This window comes from Hippoglossus hippoglossus, chromosome 7 (genome assembly GCF_009819705.1).
Source record: "Hippoglossus hippoglossus isolate fHipHip1 chromosome 7, fHipHip1.pri, whole genome shotgun sequence".
Lineage (NCBI taxonomy): Eukaryota > Metazoa > Chordata > Actinopteri > Pleuronectiformes > Pleuronectidae > Hippoglossus > Hippoglossus hippoglossus.
In genome coordinates, this window is record NC_047157.1 from 17,917,053 (window position 1) to 17,934,432 (window position 17,380).

The window sequence follows — 17,380 nt, forward strand, 5'->3', positions numbered from 1 at the left end:
TCCAGTTATTTCCTACAACTACAGAAAGCTCATTTACAATTCTTTCTCTTCTCTATACTGGCTGATATATTTGTATCAGAAAATATTTACGTCCAAGCATCGCTCGGCAAATATGCATATCGTTGAAGCTCTACACATGGAGTATACGTGACAGACTTTACAGCAGCAGGACGATGTAAATAAAGAACATTGTGTTTTCATTGTAATAGATCTTCACATTTCACACAGTGGGACTCATTGATATTCTTCTTCTACAGGTACAGAGGAATAAGATAAAACTAGTTGGTGGGATTCATTTATTGGTAGTTTGGATTTTTTTCTGTGGGACCTGTTGACAAATGTTGAATATAGCCAGTGATAAAACCCTTTAATTAACCAACTTGTGTACGACTTGACTTGCAGGCCAATGACACTCGGAGGCACAGATTTATTACATTCTTTTTATTCTGCAAATATCTGTAAAAATTATACATCAAGCCTAAGTATGGAACTCTGGTAAAAGTTCACAGTTGTTTTACAGTCAATTTTATTTCATTATAAAGTTCCATAAAAACAAATGAACGTACAGGTCAGTGACGTAGAGAAGAAGCACTTGATGCTACAACACAAACCAGATTCCATAAAGTCTAATATATCGAGTCGTCTTTTTTTCATTTTATACACAACAGGGAGGCTTGCCCCCTTCGGATGAAACTAACTCTAGACGTTTTTCCCCAAACAGAACAAGTTTATGTTCTGTATTAGCTGAGAAATGAAGAGTGAGTATAAAGAGATGTCCCCCCCAAAAAAATACAAAATTCAAGGCAGGATCGAATGAACACCAGTGCTGTGTTTCACATAAGATGCCAACAGCCCAGCGAGCACGTTCAGCTGCAAGCATGAAGTCAAAGTGTGAGAGTGCATGATGGGAAAAGAAACGGAGCAGGATATTAACACAATGGAAAAAAAAAGAAAAAAAAGAAAAGTAGGTTCATTATTCTTTTACTTTAAGGCCCCGGCTTAAGCTCCCTGTCGCAGAGAGCTGTGTGGTTTCTCGTACCCCGAAACAAACTATGAACAGTGTCTCAGACGATCCAGGTCCGAGGGTGGACTTGGTCGATATCTGTCCGAACCCAACCCACCATCCCCCCCCCAATCGACATCTGCTGTGAGGTCTCAATCCCTGACCACACCTCTTCCTTTTTTAGATCCTCCTCCTCTTCTTCCGCCACATTTAGTTTTTCTTCTGTTCTTCCGCTCCAGCAGGCAGGTGTAAAACAACACCTCACCCCTCCCTCCACCACAACTGGATTGCAATTCCTACTGGAACCTCTGTCTGGAGGTAAAATGGTGGACGGACAGATATTGGAGAGGGTGGGTGTGTCGCAGAGGGGTAGACAAAGCAGGAGATGGAGGGAGAGTGGGCGTGTAGGTGGATGGATTGATAGAGGGGGGGTTGGTTAGTAGCTTAAGCGTCCATCTCACATAGCAGGGGGGAGGTCATGCCTACCTCTAGGGGGGAGAGAGAGAGAGAGAGAGGGAGGGATGGGTGTGTGGGGATGGTTTCAAGGTCCATTTCCATCCAGTGATCCTGTTACAACCACATCTGCCATCTTTTACTCAGACTCCCGACACAAAGACCACCTGCGTCGTGAACTCCGTCCTCCGACAAACAGCCTCTTCAGTCGGTTCCTTTGGTAATTTGAAGAAAAATTTTAATTAAAAATCCATGAGCCAGAAAACATGAATTTACTTTAAAGATTATACCGAACACACAGTGAACCTCGTTACACACAACTCTGATCGTTTTGTCCCTGTAACACTTCTGTGTTAACTGAGAGACAATAACATGTTACTGCGGAGATTCGTCCCCATATGATGATAACGATTACTTGCGCACTCAACTGATTAGTTAATCCAAAGAAAATTAATCATCCAAACAACTTTATTTAGATAAATCATTTTGATACTGTATTAAAATTATCTAGTTCCAGTTTCTGGTGACGTTTTTGGCACATAACACATTCAACTTAAGATGGTTTCAAACGTGCGATTAAGTCCACATATTATCCTGAAATTTTAGCAGTGGAATTTATAAGTCATGTCCTGCCTCCTGCTTCCTCGCCTGAATGTTTCAGAAATGTTCCTGTTGTTGTGAACTCATCAGACCGGAACAATCTCCTGCTGCATTCTTCATATGTGAAAGGCAGAGTCCAGAAAATGTTTGCTACCAATTTTGTTGGTTACACGTCACACTAATATGATTAGTTTTCTCAGTCATGAGTGGGAGGGATTATCATTTTTGAAATTCAGAAGTTACATCACAGTAATTAATTCCCAGCAATGACTTGTTAACCTCATTCTCAGGAGTTTAAACAAAGGTTAATGTCAGTGGACAAACTGGTCCATGGTGTGGTGCAGGTGTTAGCCTCTACCAAATACTGAGAAATGCCACTCAAGGAAATTCCAAACTTGATGTCTTTAAATCTTTTGTGTTCTTTTCTGGTTGATGTGGCAAAGGTTAGTCAAAGCTACACCAAATACATTAAGGAGTCGCCTCTTTTTGTTCCAACCCTCGTCTGGTAACAATCCGTTATATCCAGTTCAGTCAAACATCAAGGGACGTAATTTCTGCACGTATCACGTTAAAGATGATACTAAAGACTACCTTTAGTAGGATTCACAGTCTCGTCAGTGTTGGCCTCCTCTGGGTCTGTTGTGACACCACACACCGACTGCTCCATTTTCTCCTCGGTTCCTCCTCCTGGCTCCGACTCCAGAGGGGAGGAGCCTGTCGTCGGTGGCTCGGTGGCCACGCCCGGGGCAACTGGTCCTGGTCCCGTCACAGCAACAGTTTGTTCCGTCTGTGGCAAAGACGCCTTGGTAGCGAACCAGTGTCGCACCAGGTCCGTTGTTAAACCGCTCTCGTCAGCCAGTCCCTGCAGCTGTGTGGGAAGAAGAATCTGTTAGATCAAAGCCACGCATTAAAAACTTTGATCACAATTTATAAAAGACCTCATTCAATAACAGAATACGGGTGACTGAAAAAACACAGTGTAAGAAAAGCACAATTAGTAAAGGGTAATAAAATAACTAAACTCACTCAGTAAAGTCAGCGAAACAGCCTCATCTATCTAAAGTTAATTAGCCATTTTATTATCTATTACAACAGCGCTGCCACATGTTCTTCCTTTAAAAGCCAGTTTTTGCTCAGAGAATTTTTACTATATCTTTAATACTCAGGTCCTAGTCAGAGGTGTCAATTAAATTATCAGATTTTTTATATTCATTACTTAGAAACATCTCTCATAAAACAGTCCAGTTCAATCGGTGCAAAGTACAAACCTCAATAAACACACGTTAAATATCTCTCACAGTATCATTTATATCCGAGCTGTTGTTCTGGGTTACATTAGATTTGATAGCTAATAAAGTGATACATCCTCAACAACAGTGTATTAATTTCTACCCCTGACATCTGAAATAGTAGGAACAGAACAGAAACAAAATATTTTACAGTTCCATCTGTGAGATGTATCCTACTTGTTATAGTTTATAAAATCTCCCCTGATCAAGTCACCTTTTAGTTTTTAAATGTCTTTATTTCTATTTAATCTGTTACTCAGCAGCATCTGGATGTTGTCAGATGAGGGAAACTTTGACGCATTAGAAAAAAAAATCAATGACGGATGTTAATGTTAAACTAAGAAGATAAACACTGTTCAACACAAGGACGTGATGTCACCATGTCCTCAACTGTTCTCACCTGGAAGTAAAATAGATATGAAACTGTTTTTTTTACCAAACATCCTGACACAATTATATAAACAAATTATTTACCTACACAGATTAATGAGACCTTTTTCTACCGATATTATGTGTTTGTGTTCTTATTTCTTTATGGCACACTTTTGCTTAAGCAGCTGGTGCTAAAATGAGTAAATAATTTAAAACTTATATATTGTTGATGCACACATAATTCATAGTACCATAGCAGAGTAGCAGAGCATGACAATTATTTGGTGATAATACAATTCACATGTTTTGTGCTCAATATCTCTCCTCCAGCTGAAGTCTTTTATTAATATTTTCATTCAAAAACTGCTTTAAAAACCAGATGTAGAGTGCAAGAGCAGGGGCATTTACAAACTGCAGGGAATTCCAAGGCACTCAGACTCTGAAAGCTTAAAAATCTATTACGTACTTGTCGCTGGGCATATTGATAGAAATTTTAACAAACCACCCTGTCACCAACCGTGGAGCTTCCAGGTGTCATTTCTAAACCAGAACACTGTCCCCTCTATGAGCTACAGCGTATGACACTTAAGTCTAGCACCAAGTAGATCAAATATATATAGAGAGAGAGTCAATTCAAAAGATTAAAGTAAAAGTCAGACACCAGTGAATCAGTGGGACCACAACTGAATGAAGGAATCATTCATCAAAAGCAATCAAGCTGAATTACGGAGCGTGCTGCCGGCTCGGATACACAATAATATTCAGGAAGAAAAATTCAGTTCTTATTATTTTTTTAATTACTTGTGTGGCTCCCAAGTCATTTACAAGCCCCAAAAATAACCTCTGCCGAACACAGAGAAAAACAACTGTGGCTTTGCAGAATACGAGCACATTTTCTCCTGCAGACCAGTTAATCTTTTATCTTTTATCTTTTATCCCCCCAGCACAGATTCATCACCTGCCTCTCAGATTTCAGTTGTTCAGAGACACTGAGCTGCTCAAAGAAAATGTGGAAATGCTATATATAGTTGTCAGTTACCTGCGTCTCCTCTGCTCTGCCGTGTACGTCCAGATGTGCCTGGAGGATCTGCGTGTTCTCCGTCTGGAGTTCCTCCTCCAGAGCCATGGTCTGGTACGACTCCAGCCACTTCAGCTGGCCGTTCTTCTGCACATACCGGGAGTCCCCAAACCACCGCACCACCTCAGGTCTGGGCAGTCCAGAAGCTGAGATGAGCTCATCGTACTGAGCAGCACTGGGCCACTGGGTGCGGGCGTAGACTTGTTTGAGCAGGTGAAGCTGCTCTGCTGTCTTCTTGCCTCGGATGGCTGTGGGTTTGGGAGAGTTGGATGGTTTGGGTGTCAGGGTGAAGGACTGGGAGGGTTTAGGGGTGGAGGATGGGGCAGAGCCTGGGGAGGATGCAGGTGTGCTGCTGGACAGAAGCGGTAAAGCAGAGCTCTCCAACCCTTCGCCCTCTGCTTTGCCGCTGGCCTCTGTCACCTTCAGCATCTTCAGATTAATCTTAATGGGGTTGACTTTCAGTTCTCCTGAACCGTCCTCTCTCTGTCGTTCCTCCCCATCAACCCCCACCTCCTCCTCTCTCAGTGCCCGATCTGCCTCCTCCTTCTTCTTCTCAGCTGCGGCTTTCTTCCTCCTCTCAGCAAACCAGCCATGGATCTCCCTCCTGGTCATCTTGGTCTCAGTTCGCAGCCTGTCCACCTCTTCTCCAGATGGGTCGGGGTCCTCTGCAAAACTGGCCTCGAGTGCCTTCAACTAAACATGATACAGATGAGGACAAGGTCAATCCTTTTAACAAGTAGAACTAAATACATTGATGGGCTTGATTAATTGATTAGCGGCTAAATTGGAAAATTAATCTGCAATACTTAAAGCTAGTTGTCAAACTAAAATACAAAAACCTTCTCTCATAGCAGCTTTTCCATTGTAAGTATGTGTTGCTTTTCTTTGATATATCACTATAAACTGAAAAACTTTGGTTATGAGTCAGTGATACAGGTGTGTTATACTTAGTGGCTAATGTAGGATTACTTTTTTACAGTATGTAGTAGAACTCCCCAAGACCTGTAAATGGGCTCTGCTATGTGCATCATGTACATTCTGTAGTACATGGATACTTTGCACATTTACTCCTGCATAAACTGTGAAGCTCTGTAACACATGTAACACAACCCCTGGGAGTTGATGACGCGTCTAATGCATGTCAGACCCAAAATTAAATAAAAAAACTAAACAAAAATAAAACAAATATTTCCCGGTGAAAAAATGGTGCCATACACGTAGAAGACAAAGATGTCAAGAGAGTTTGTGGTGATAAGAGCCGGGGTGCTGAAAACATGATAACGTGATCTATGCATCAGAGTTAATACGTCACTTCCTGCCTATGGATTGGTTGCTGTTGTGAATGAGTCTGTGCAGAGAACCTCCTGCTGTGTTGTGCATGTGTGAAAGGCAAACTCTGGGTAAACTCTGCAGCCAATTCTCCGGAATTAACCCAGAGGTCATATCTTAAGGGTCTCACCTGATGGGGTTCTCTCTCCTTGTAGCGGATAGCTGTGAAATCTTCAGATGGTTGTCTGGGGAGTCGGCGGGAGGGCGTGCTGGGTGAGGTGGGAGTCTGAGGTGTCGTTGGACTCAGGGGTGCAGAGCTGTGCTGGGGCGTTTTGGCACCAGAGCTGCTGCTACTTTCTGACAAGTCAACAGGGTTGGCACTGCCAGCGGCGCCACTCCCTGGTAAACCTGAACCACTCCCTGTTACAGCTGCAGTGCCAGACTTGTTGTTCTGTGCACCTGTGCTCGTGCGCACCCCTTTGAGATTCCGAAAATGGTAGCGCCGGTCACTGAACCACTTGCGAACTTCTCGCACTGTGAGCCCAGTCCGAGCAATGAGGCGGTCGACCTCCTCCTGGTCGGGAAACTGGCTGCCCTGAAAGCTGTCCTTCAGTGCGCTGAGCTGCACTTGAGACTTCTTGCTCTTGTAAAAGCTGGGGTCGAGGAACGCGTTGACTGGCGTCCCGGAGCCAGACGTGCTGCCTGGAGGAGCTGAAGGCGAGGGGGAAGAAGATTTGGAGGCAGGGGAAGAAGCGTCCTCCATTTTCATATTTAGAGGGTCAATGGGGTCAACGTCATCTGTACTTGTGTTCCTCGTTTTATTTTTGTTGCTGGTAACGTTAGCATCTTTACTCCTCTGTCCATCACTGCCCGTTCTGCCGTTACTGTGTTTAGGTTTACTGTCTGTGGTTACTTTGCTGTCACTGTGCACAATGCTGGTGTTATTAGCTTTGCTGATATCAGTTTTCTTATCAGTTACACGGCTGGTAACATTACTTTTGCTCTTGTCACTGCAGACTGCATTAGCATTGCTGTGTTTACCATTGACACTGCTCACCCTGCCATTACTATGATTACTGCTTCCCAGACTAAGGTTGATGACACTAGCTTGACTGCTACCGACAATGCTGTTTTTCGTACCCCCTCCCCCACTCCTACTACTATTACTGCTGCTAATGATGTTGCTCACAGTGCTGCTGCTGCCCACTGTCCCCACCACCATGCTGATGCCTTTGTCTGCCACCAGGGCTGCAGCAGGTCGGGCCTGCATCATGGGGCGGGCTGCTGCCTGGGGCTTAGGCGTGACGGCCAGGGCCAAAGGGGTGCTGCTAAGCTGGATACCATTGGCCATCATAGGCTGTGTGACGATTACCCCGGCCTGGCTAACAAGAGATCCCTGCAGGATATGAGGGATCCCAGTGGCTCCCAGTGACGCAGGCAGGACTGTGAATGTGTGATGGGCTGGGCTGTAGTGGCTGTGGATTTGGTTATGTGCACTGGAAGGTGCTGTTTGGATGATGGTGTTAAACATCTTCCTCCTGGCCTCCTCGATCTCCTCGGGAGACCAGCTGATGCCTTGTTTAAGTCTCTGGGCCGTGAACCAGATCTTAATCTGCTCTTCTGGAAACTTTGTGACCACAGTCAGGTAGCAGAGCTCAGCCTTCGTGGGGTACGGGAACTTACTGAAGGAGGTCTTCAAGAAGGAAGAGGAGTCCATGGAGGCACTGTACGTAGGGATGCTGCTCAGGGGAATCATCACCTGGGAGGGACAAAGAGGAAAATTTAAGTAGGCGATAATTATGTTATTTTACATCCGATTCATTTCAAAACAGTGGGATATAAAATATGAATAACAAAACAATTACCTTGGGGAGGTTTTTTGAGGAAGAGGACATATTTGAAGAGACTGTGATCGGTGCAGATTGATGAAAGTTTCTGGTCTGAACCACTGAAACCACCTGTAGCAAACAGATTTAAAATCATCTAAATGAAGGAATATGAATTAACTTGTCTAAGAAAAAATTAAAACAGAATTCTACCAACAGCCAAACTGAAAAACAGAGAGGATGACCATGTACCTGTGTGATGGGGGTCTTGAGCATCGGTAACGCTCCAGAGCCATTGACGATCTGAATTGCTGAGGGCAGCGTGACCTTGGTGGTTCCATTGTGGACTATTGTAGGAACATGTGTGACCGTCACTGCAGTGGTCTCTTTTCTCTTGGCCTCTTTGGAGGAGGAGACTGAGAGAGGATCCGATGAAGAATCGTTGGAGACTGGATGAGGCACCACTATCCGTTTGGGCTCCGACTTGCCCTTCAGCATCCTCATTATTGGAGTCTTGCTTATGGAAATTTCACTGTCCTTCCCAGACTCTGTCCCACTTATCAGATTCTGCTCCACCACAACCCTCCTGTCCTTCTTCCTCAGCTGTAAAGTAGTGTTCCAAGTGCTGGGGTGAACCCTGGCATTGTGCAGAGCCAGACCCTCAAACTTGGGCGCCGAAACCCCACAGCTCAGGCAACAGAAGCTGGGGTCTGCGCGAAAGTCTGGGTGCCCGGTGTACACATGATCCAAGAACAAATTAAGGTCCTGGGTTTCAAAGTTACAAGGCTTACAGGTGTAAGTGCCAGCACAGTCTTTGACAGCGTCCCCTGCCTCTGGTTTGGAAGACTCTGAAGGGTCTAGGGGGCTTTGTCTGCCCCCTCCAAAAATCCTGGACTGACAGAGAAGAGCAGGGAAGTCCTGTTCAGCCTCCTCCAAAGGACGTATTATCTTGCTGGGTATCATACAAGGAGTAGTTGACTTCCTTTTGCTGGCCATGGTGTGACCGCAGGGGTGAAAAGGGTTGTTCAAACGACAGTGAGCAGGGTGTGAGTGAGAATGTGAGTCGTTTCCGGTTGACTATAGACCAGGCGCGGGGGAGGGAGGACGGCGGGACTCGTCCATAGATCCACTCGCAGCTCTCACCGCAGTTTTGAGTAAAAACCTGAGGACGAGAGAAAAGAACATATTTTAGTTGAATTCGTCAGTCATAATAAAATATGATACACTTGTAATTTGTTGAATAGTTTTATATAAAATGTTTAATTTCAATAACAGATAAGGGCAGATATTGGAAAAGGAGAGACGACCTTGAGAAGAAGGAGTAAGATTGGATTTCTCACTTTTGTCAGTACAAGCCAGTTTCCTCACAGCTGGACCAAAATCATGCACAGCTGGATGTTTCCAAGTAAAATATCAACAGCATTGATAATATAAAGGCCCTGTGAATGGATTCAGCTGAAGCCATTCAAATCTTGAGTTGCTTAAAATGTTTAAGTTTTCCCCTCAACTCTCCAGGCTACCTCTTTTATTAGGGCATTCAAACGTGCCCTGTCTGCTTCTACACTAAAGGCTTTTTGGGAGAGCTCCTGTCCTACCCCGATCTTTCCCCTCCCCCACGCAACTCTGTCTCACTTCCCCTCGTTCAGACACACCCCCACAGAGAGAGCACATTCTGTTTTTTTTAATCCACAGTAGCTTCACTGAACACCTTTTTTAAAAAAAAATCTGAAATACACACTTATGAATGTGTTGCTAAATATAGGGCCTGCTCGACAATTGTGCAAGTGGGAGGTTCAACAGATGTTCCTTGGAAAGATGTAATTCTTGCCCCCAACATTGGTACAGAGGGAAACACACAAACCTGACCATGAATACGAATCTTACATTTTTTTCAAATCACCTCTTGATTCCTCGTCTCCATAAAATGTCTTGGAGTAGTTTTCCTCTCTCTCCCTTGCTCCCTCCCTCCCTCTCTCTGACAGAGAGGTAGTGATGCAGTATCAGAGGACAGCTCTAGGGCAATTACTCTACCAATCACCCTGCACTGACATGACGCCTCACGCAAAGGGCGGCAAAAAGCTCACAAAAAGTTTAAAGGCTTGCAAAAGTTCAACAGGAAACCCCTGAAAACCTCTCTATATCCAGCCGCTCCTTATGCAAAGATATTTTATGAACAAATCGTATGCAGCTTTTCTGGTAAATAGCCCATATCTAAAACAATCTTACCCTTTCCTATGTGCAAACAATCCCATGTTTAATATTAAACATGTCTGGGGCTAATTTCAGATTGAGCATAATGTACACATTGCTGCTGCTTCGCCACCGTCTCTCTCAGGTGTCGGTGTCATCAAACGACAAATCCACCTTTCTTCATTTCAATATGAATTGGTCAGTGGATAAGAATTTCTTTCTTCTGGTAGCCCCCAAAAAACTCTCACAGCTTTGCTCTGGCCACAGAGAGGTCACAGTACACAAGCTCAAAGCCCCGTTAACCCTTTCAGGGCTGGGGTGTGACAGACACCCTTTCATGCAATAACCGGGCAAAGGTACACAGAGTTCACTTTACTGTGTTCTGATGCCTGCACTTCCAGTTTGAGTCAATAAATCTGCCCTAATCTTCATCAGTCTACATATGACATATCGTATCTACATAAATCACCTGCTTAAACAATCAGACAATAATGAGATACTTTATTACGCCTGTGATGAAGACCCTATCGCAGAGTGGGCATCTTTTCTTTCACACCACTGACAGACCCCTCTCTTTGGATCAGAGCTTGAGGGGTTAACAGGCAAATGAAGTTTACTGAGGAGGGAACGAGATGCCCCTTGTTCCCCTGTGCAAGCCCCCCAGAGAGAGTAGCTGCCCATGGCTGGGGCAGTTGTGCACCCCACCTACTCCCCCTGCCATTCAGTTCTGCATCAGGGGGCACTGCTCTGCCAAGGCAGGCCGGTCACATGACACAACACAAAGGCTTATGGGTGGGCAGTCTGAGCCATCCATCACGTGGTTCCGTTGGGTGTGGGTGGGCAAGCGAGAGGAGAGGGAGAGCGAACGGGAGAGGATGGTGGGGGATGGGCAGCCGGTTTGGGGTGAGGAGGCATGGGAAGGAGGGGTGTTAACAGTCGTGGAGGAAGCGCTGAGGTGTTTCAGTGAGGAATTTTCCCTCATTGATACCCTCCTCCAACCAGCCATCCCACCTCACCCTGCCAACCCCCACTCTTCCAACGACCCCCTCTTGCTCCAAACTACAATCACAGTCTTTCCCTCCTCTCTCCTTCCCTCCCTCCCTCGCTCGTCGCTGCACTGCAAAGCCTGGAATGTTCCAACCCGAGCTCTTCGGCCAGTGGTCATAACCTGGAGTTCAGCCCCAGTGTCTATGTGTTCAGACACATGCATTGCCTCATGCAAAATAACTATCCGTGCTAAAAAACAAACAAACAAACAAGTAAACACAGAGTGCATAAAAACCTTAACTTCCCTCATTCATGCATATCGACAGCTGTAAAGACTGCAAAGCCATTTCACACTGATGACATGTGAGAAATCAAAAAACCACAACCGTGGGCACACATCTGCCAACAAAGGTTGAGCCTCAGAAGCAGCAACACCCACAGGCCCCATACAGGTGAGGACTGAAAACAATGTGCAAAGCAAGCCATGCTATTATTGGTGACTCGGAATGGGTAGCTCATGTCTCAGCAATGCCAGGCAAAGACACGTTGACTCACTGGTATGAGCGCATCGGCCAATAACGTTTGATTTGAATGTAGCACATAGGTTGACCATGTGGTGAGGGTGGGCTTGTGTCTGTTATTTGTGTCGGCATTTGCATGTGTGGGTTTCCTGTACGATAGAGTGTGGAGGGAGGCGACGTGGGATTGGGTGGGGACGACGGGAGTGCGTGCATGCGTTTGTGTGTATGTGGTGTGTGGGGGTGGCTGCCTGCATGCCTGTGTGTGAGACTTGTTTACTGAGGTAGTGAGGCTGCCATTTTTTCCCTGTGTAAGAGTCAGAGATCTCCCAGTGACACACAAAGATGGCGTTTCAGTCCTCCCAGTTCATAACCTATATTATCTCCGCCGCGTCAGTGGCTCAGCACAGCGTGACCTCCTTTCATCCACTGACCTGACTCTTGTCTAGGCCTGGGCTATATCCTCTGAGTACAGGCCAATAATAGCATTGACACCTTCTGCAGCTTGGCCACACAGTGTAGCTGCGTGCTAACGAAACCACTCATCTCATCCCCTAGCCGAGGGTACAGGTGCAAGGCTCAGATCTGTGTCTAACAAATGCTCTCTCTACTCAGACAGAGAAAAGGTGTACACCACAGGAAGTCCTTTCCACGTTTGCTCCATTTCTTGTTTCTACTCTCGTCTCTTTTCCTCCCTCTACCCCCCCCCACCCCACACTCCTCCTCCCTCTGCCAATCCACTCTTCACCCTCTGCTTCCCCTCCCTCTCCCTCACCGTTCGTTCTTCTCCTCCCTCTCCAAGCAAGTTTGGCCCAAAGAGACAGGTCGGCAGCGCCACTGGTGTGTTACTGTCCCCATGGCAACCACCTCCTACCCCCTCTTTCTCTCCAACCAGCTCATTTCTCCAAAGCACATGCGTGTGGATAAACACACACATACGCACACAGTTACTTAGACACACACACAACTCCATTGCCATCTAGTCTCTGGATCTAGCGGCGCTTGTTTGTTCCACACACCCCTGTGAGTGGTATTTGGAGAGTCCCTACCCTGCTCCTATTTCAGTGCCTCCCTCACGCAGTGTTGATGTCTCCCTGCTAGGTGTGGTAGCCGTCGTCAAGGCGCGCTATTGGCCGGAGCTGATGCAGTCCCTTCCTGTTAACTCGGTGCCCCAGTCCCTGTCCAGACATCTGCTTGGGCCATTGTCCCCTGCTCTCCGTGGCTCCTGTGCTTGGCCTGTAGAGGCCTGAGGCAGGGCTCCTGTATTCACTGGAGGCAACACAGGACACAGCATGTGGACACATAAACAGGCCTGAAATCCTGGCAGATGTCATCTTCTCTGTCAGAGAGACCCAAGGAACCAACCCTGTCCCCCAGTGTTTTCAAGATGATTATTAAGTCTGCACCAAAGCAAACCCTTCGCCACATTCAACGTACGTTTTTTGTTAAGAAATCCTTCGCCGTGTTGTTTTCTGTCCCAACACCTTAACACCTTGCTAGTTAATTTATTCCCACGTTAGTCCTTGCTCCAGCTAACCACCTCCTGTCAGTCAACTCAAGGATTTCACTCGCTCTCTCCTCTGCTGACCGCCACGGCTCACCTCTCTGAATGCTTACACATATCGCACTACTGAACTTCTTTCGACTTCAGTTTTTACACGACTCTGGCAGCACTAAGAAACTCTCAGTGACAGCGCTGCAAAGGTGCCATTCCATCTTCGCCCCGGTCCCATTTCTGGGCTGCTCTCAGGTCAGGGAGAGGATCGCTGTGTGGGTTGCAAACGGCTGCATTGCTGTGGCCACTGCCAGTGCATGTGTTAAAACTGGGTTGCTGAGAGGGGAGGGAGAGAGAAATGGCGGAACACCATGCTCTGTGCTGTCCAACCTAAAATGGCTGACATCACAAGCTGTTAACCAGCCAAGCAGAGCAAGAGGCTGCTACTGCTGCTACTGACCCAAACCTATACTCACTCTGGACGTGCGAGAAGAACACGCTGCTGTCTCCCTCCAAAGAGGAAAACAAACGGTCATTACGTGGGTCAAGACAGAAAAGACAAGTGCCACTGATGAAAAGTGAGGATCACTCACTTTTAGAACGACATCAGCTCGTCATCTGATGCTTATTAGGAAAAATAATACGGGGAAATTAAACAAACAACCAAAGTTAGTTCATAGTAAATATAAAATATGATTTGTTTTACACAGTGTTGTACTGATGAATCCTTTCATACAAGGCTAAATCTGAGGGAGAGACAGGGAGGAAAGGAGAAAGAGGGGGGGGAGGTGTTGATGGGGGGGGGGGGGGTGATCGAGTGTGTGAGTGGGACTATTCAATGAGATGTGCAGCCACTGAGCTCATTTCATCACCACAGAGACACACTTAAATACAGCAAGAGGAGGAGACGTAGTAATAATAATTATAATGCAGCTGTACAGATGTTAGGAACATCCATGACTGACTATTCCTAATTAGAAGTGTTGTTATTCCAGTTGTGTAGTTTCATCTACACAAGTCATTACACAAACTGCTACTCCGGGAGTGATAGGTGCAGTTCGGCTGATGGAGATAGATGCATAGATGAATAAGTAGCCGGATTAGGCTGCATGTCTTTACCTGGGACCCCACGTGAGCATCAGACACAAATTAGCAGTCTGGGAAAGCTTTGATCTAATCCCTGGAGTCACACACGCACACACACACACAGAGACATGATAAATAACCAAGACAACAACCTGCAAACTCGTAAGTGACTGTTTGACCACAGTTTGGCAGCCTTGATTTTAAACCTGAGTCTGTGTCAACAAACAATATATAAACATGTTATCAAATCCTGACAAAAAAAAAAAAAAAAATGCACATTAATAAAAGCACATGGAAAGACCACAGTAAATGATCTGTTCAATTTTTTTTAAAAGGGGGAAACTATAATATATTAGTGTGAAGTGACAGGAGGTTGAGGTCATTTTCTAACTTCTTCATACATAGCTCGTAAATATGGAAATCCAGCCGGTTGGTACGGTGACAACCTCCCGGCTCTGAATCTCAAATAAACCGACATCATTTACACACAGCTACTGTGTTAAAAACTATTTCTTTACACGGGAACCAGCAGCTGTATCCTAACCTGCTCGGGCTCACTGCGCTGGTCCCTGAGCGCAGCGGCGTCGAATATTTCCGAAAATGATGCGTGTTCATCTTCCGCTCAACTTCGCGAGTCCCCAACTTAAAGGGGCTCGTGTGCGGTTCGCGTTTGAAAACAGTGAACCCGATTCAAACAGGCGAAGACCCCCCCCAGCCCCTAAATAAACTATATACTCTCTCTCTGTCTCCCCTCGTTGACTGTCGCCATTTTAAGCAGGCGACATGCAGCTGGACCGAACCGCCGCAAAGGTAAACGGCTCCAGCGATAGCGCACAAGTTTGGAGTGGAAACACAAAAACACACTCACCTCGCCTGGTCGCAGCTCGGAGTCCGCAGCAGAAAGGGGCTTTACATCTGAAGTTTACAATGGCAGGAGCCAGAGGAGTGTGGCTGACGGGAGGTTAGGGCTTCACTGATGGCAACTTAGAAGGTGGAAGACCCCTCCGTCCATCGGCGGGTTCGAACCGTGACACCGGACCGGTCCCTACAATGCAGCCCCCCCCAGCCCCTGTCCTCTCCACTCGGCTGTGCTGCGCTTGTTTGTCCTCGGTGAGCTCCGGCAGCCAGTGGAGGGGAGGACAGAAAACACGACGGACGTACCGAGGGAAGAGGCGGACACGTGACGCACACGTCACTGACGGTGGAGTTGGCGTGAGAGCTCGAGCTCCTCCGCGGCGCAGAGAGCCGGAGTGAGTCAGACATCCCGACATGAGTCCGACCGGGGGAGCGACGCGGGGCTGCAGCCTGCCGGTGCCGGTGATGCTGCTGATGGGTCAAGTTCTCCACAGCGACAGAACCGGTCCCGGTGAAAGGTGACGTTGGACTCACCTGTCCCCCCCCCAGGTGACTTCTGTTAAAGAGACATGCACACATCATGTCAAAAGTTATCATGCATCACACCTCATGACAAGCAGCTACTGTGCACATAGATACATCATTTTATATATACTAATATACAGACATATATGGACACTATGTCAAAAGTTATCATGCATTTAACCCCTCATGACCAACAACAGCTACTGTGCACACAAATAATTTGTAGGCATATTAAGACACTGACACTAAATCACAAGTTTCCCCCCCATGTGAAACAACACAGCTACTGTGTACTTATGTACTGTCATATATTAACACTATGTCAAAAGTTACCCTGCATTCTCATAGACGGTAGAAAGTTACTTGTCTTGGCGTGCAGGTGAATGCTGAATTAAATGTAAAAAACAAACAGATAGCGTCCTGACCATACCCATGTCAATAAACACTCAGGGAAATGATCAGCCAAATCACTCAATTCACACCACTTAATCAGGCCTAAGTTATATATCCCTCAGTTAAAGTCAAATAATGGTAGTTGTCCAGTGATGAGCAATAGAGGATGAAGCTGTAAAAAAAGCCATTATCATAAATGAGGCCCTCTGCTGGGCAGCAGAAAGAACGACAGAAAGATCTCAATGACAAACCAGCCAAAGAGGCTGAAGTCATGTCAAGTTACATGATGTAGGTGAGCATCCACTCAAAGAAACAAAAGCCAACATTGTCTAGTCTGTGCTGCTTGAATATAAATACTTTCTGGTTTTCTTTCTCCACTATGAAATCAGTTAATATCTGAGGGTTTTGGACTGTTGGTTGGAGAAAACAAGACATTTTACCAAATTTAAAGCAGACAACAGCCACAAGCCCAGTGTTCATTTGGGCTTGAGTTTTGTTTTAATACGACTGCTTCAGCTTTTGTCTGTTCCAAGTTAACACCACACAGAATCCCTCAGGCAAGGTAGAATCAGCCCTTCACATATATGAGGCTGCAAGCAGCATGTATTTTCATTATCAATATAGCTAATACTTTATTTAAGAACCAATATACAGAAAATGGATGTTATTATTCCCTCAAGCCCAAATAAACGTATTGCAATTTTCTTTTTTTGTCTGACAACTGGCAAATATTCACATATGATAAACTGGTACCCGAGAACTTTTGGCATAAATGTAATATATGATTTTCTATAAACTGATTAATCAATTAATCAGCTTGATCATTTCAGCTCGAAACCACTGGCTGGTTTATGTTTATCTGTAATAGTGTGTTCACAGGTCTTGCTAAAAAAAGCGATCAGAAAGCTAAGTAAACCTGGAGAAGTAGCATTCACTTTCTATGGTCCACATTTGTGAAACAAGCTTCCAAAGAACCTCATGTCTGCTGCAAATCATAGTTCTTTTTAATCAATGCTGAAGACTTTCCTGTTTACCACAACCTTTTGTTAAATCAAATAATTACTAAATTTTCACACCGTACTGTAACGTTCGCGCTTTTATTTCTTATTTTATATATTTATTTTCTATTCTCTGTAATATGAATTTTAGTAAATTAGCATAAACACATGAATGAACTTAGAGGCATACTTCACAGAAAAAAGAAAATTCACTTATTATCTACGAAACCACTATGCCGATGGAGGGGTGGGTGCAGTTTTTGCGTCCACAAAACACTTTTGGAGTTTCAGGGGTAAACAGCGTTGCAGCCAATAGAATTGAATTAACTGGTGGCCCCTTCGTCAAATGTAAAAAAACATAACATGCCTCCATACTGCTCCTGTGGTGTCATCCAAGTGTCCGTAAGACCTGACATTCAAATTCAACTTGAAACGGCGTCAAT

General features: G+C 45.5%; 1 protein-coding gene across 3 annotated transcripts; it reads right to left on the reverse strand.

Moving 5' to 3' along the window:
• Window positions 1–426: 426 nt before the first annotated feature.
• zhx3 (zinc fingers and homeoboxes 3) lies at window positions 427–15,628 on the reverse strand. Of its 3 annotated transcripts, none has more exons than XM_034590492.1 (7): window positions 15,035–15,628; window positions 8,143–9,052; window positions 7,930–8,022; window positions 6,255–7,823; window positions 4,757–5,488; window positions 2,648–2,942; window positions 427–1,671 (listed from the first exon to the last, which is right to left on the reverse strand). In XM_034590492.1, exons 2-7 carry the CDS (start codon window positions 8,884–8,886, stop codon window positions 1,661–1,663), a joined length of 3,444 nt encoding a protein of 1,147 aa, XP_034446383.1. In that variant the 5' UTR covers window positions 8,887–9,052; window positions 15,035–15,628; the 3' UTR covers window positions 427–1,660. The 3 variants fall into 3 exon arrangements, with proteins under 3 accessions (XP_034446383.1, XP_034446387.1, XP_034446386.1); XM_034590496.1 differs by having other exon boundaries at window positions 2,648–2,924; window positions 15,035–15,625; XM_034590495.1 differs by lacking the exon at window positions 15,035–15,628 and adding an exon at window positions 12,635–12,799.
• Between the last annotated feature and the right edge of the window lie 1,752 nt (window positions 15,629–17,380).

Excerpts from the sequence above, each read along its gene's own strand:
- zhx3 (XM_034590492.1), bottom strand. The coding sequence starts at position 8,886 with ATGGCCAGCAAAAGGAAGTCAACTACTCCTTGTATGATACCCAGCAAG. Across the intron at positions 7,824-7,929 it reads CCTCAAAAAACCTCCCCAAG|GTGATGATTCCCCTGAGCAG; the intron begins GTAATTGTTTTG and ends TGTCCCTCCCAG. Across the intron at positions 5,489-6,254 it reads AGGAGAGAGAACCCCATCAG|TTGAAGGCACTCGAGGCCAG; the intron begins GTGAGACCCTTA and ends TATCATGTTTAG.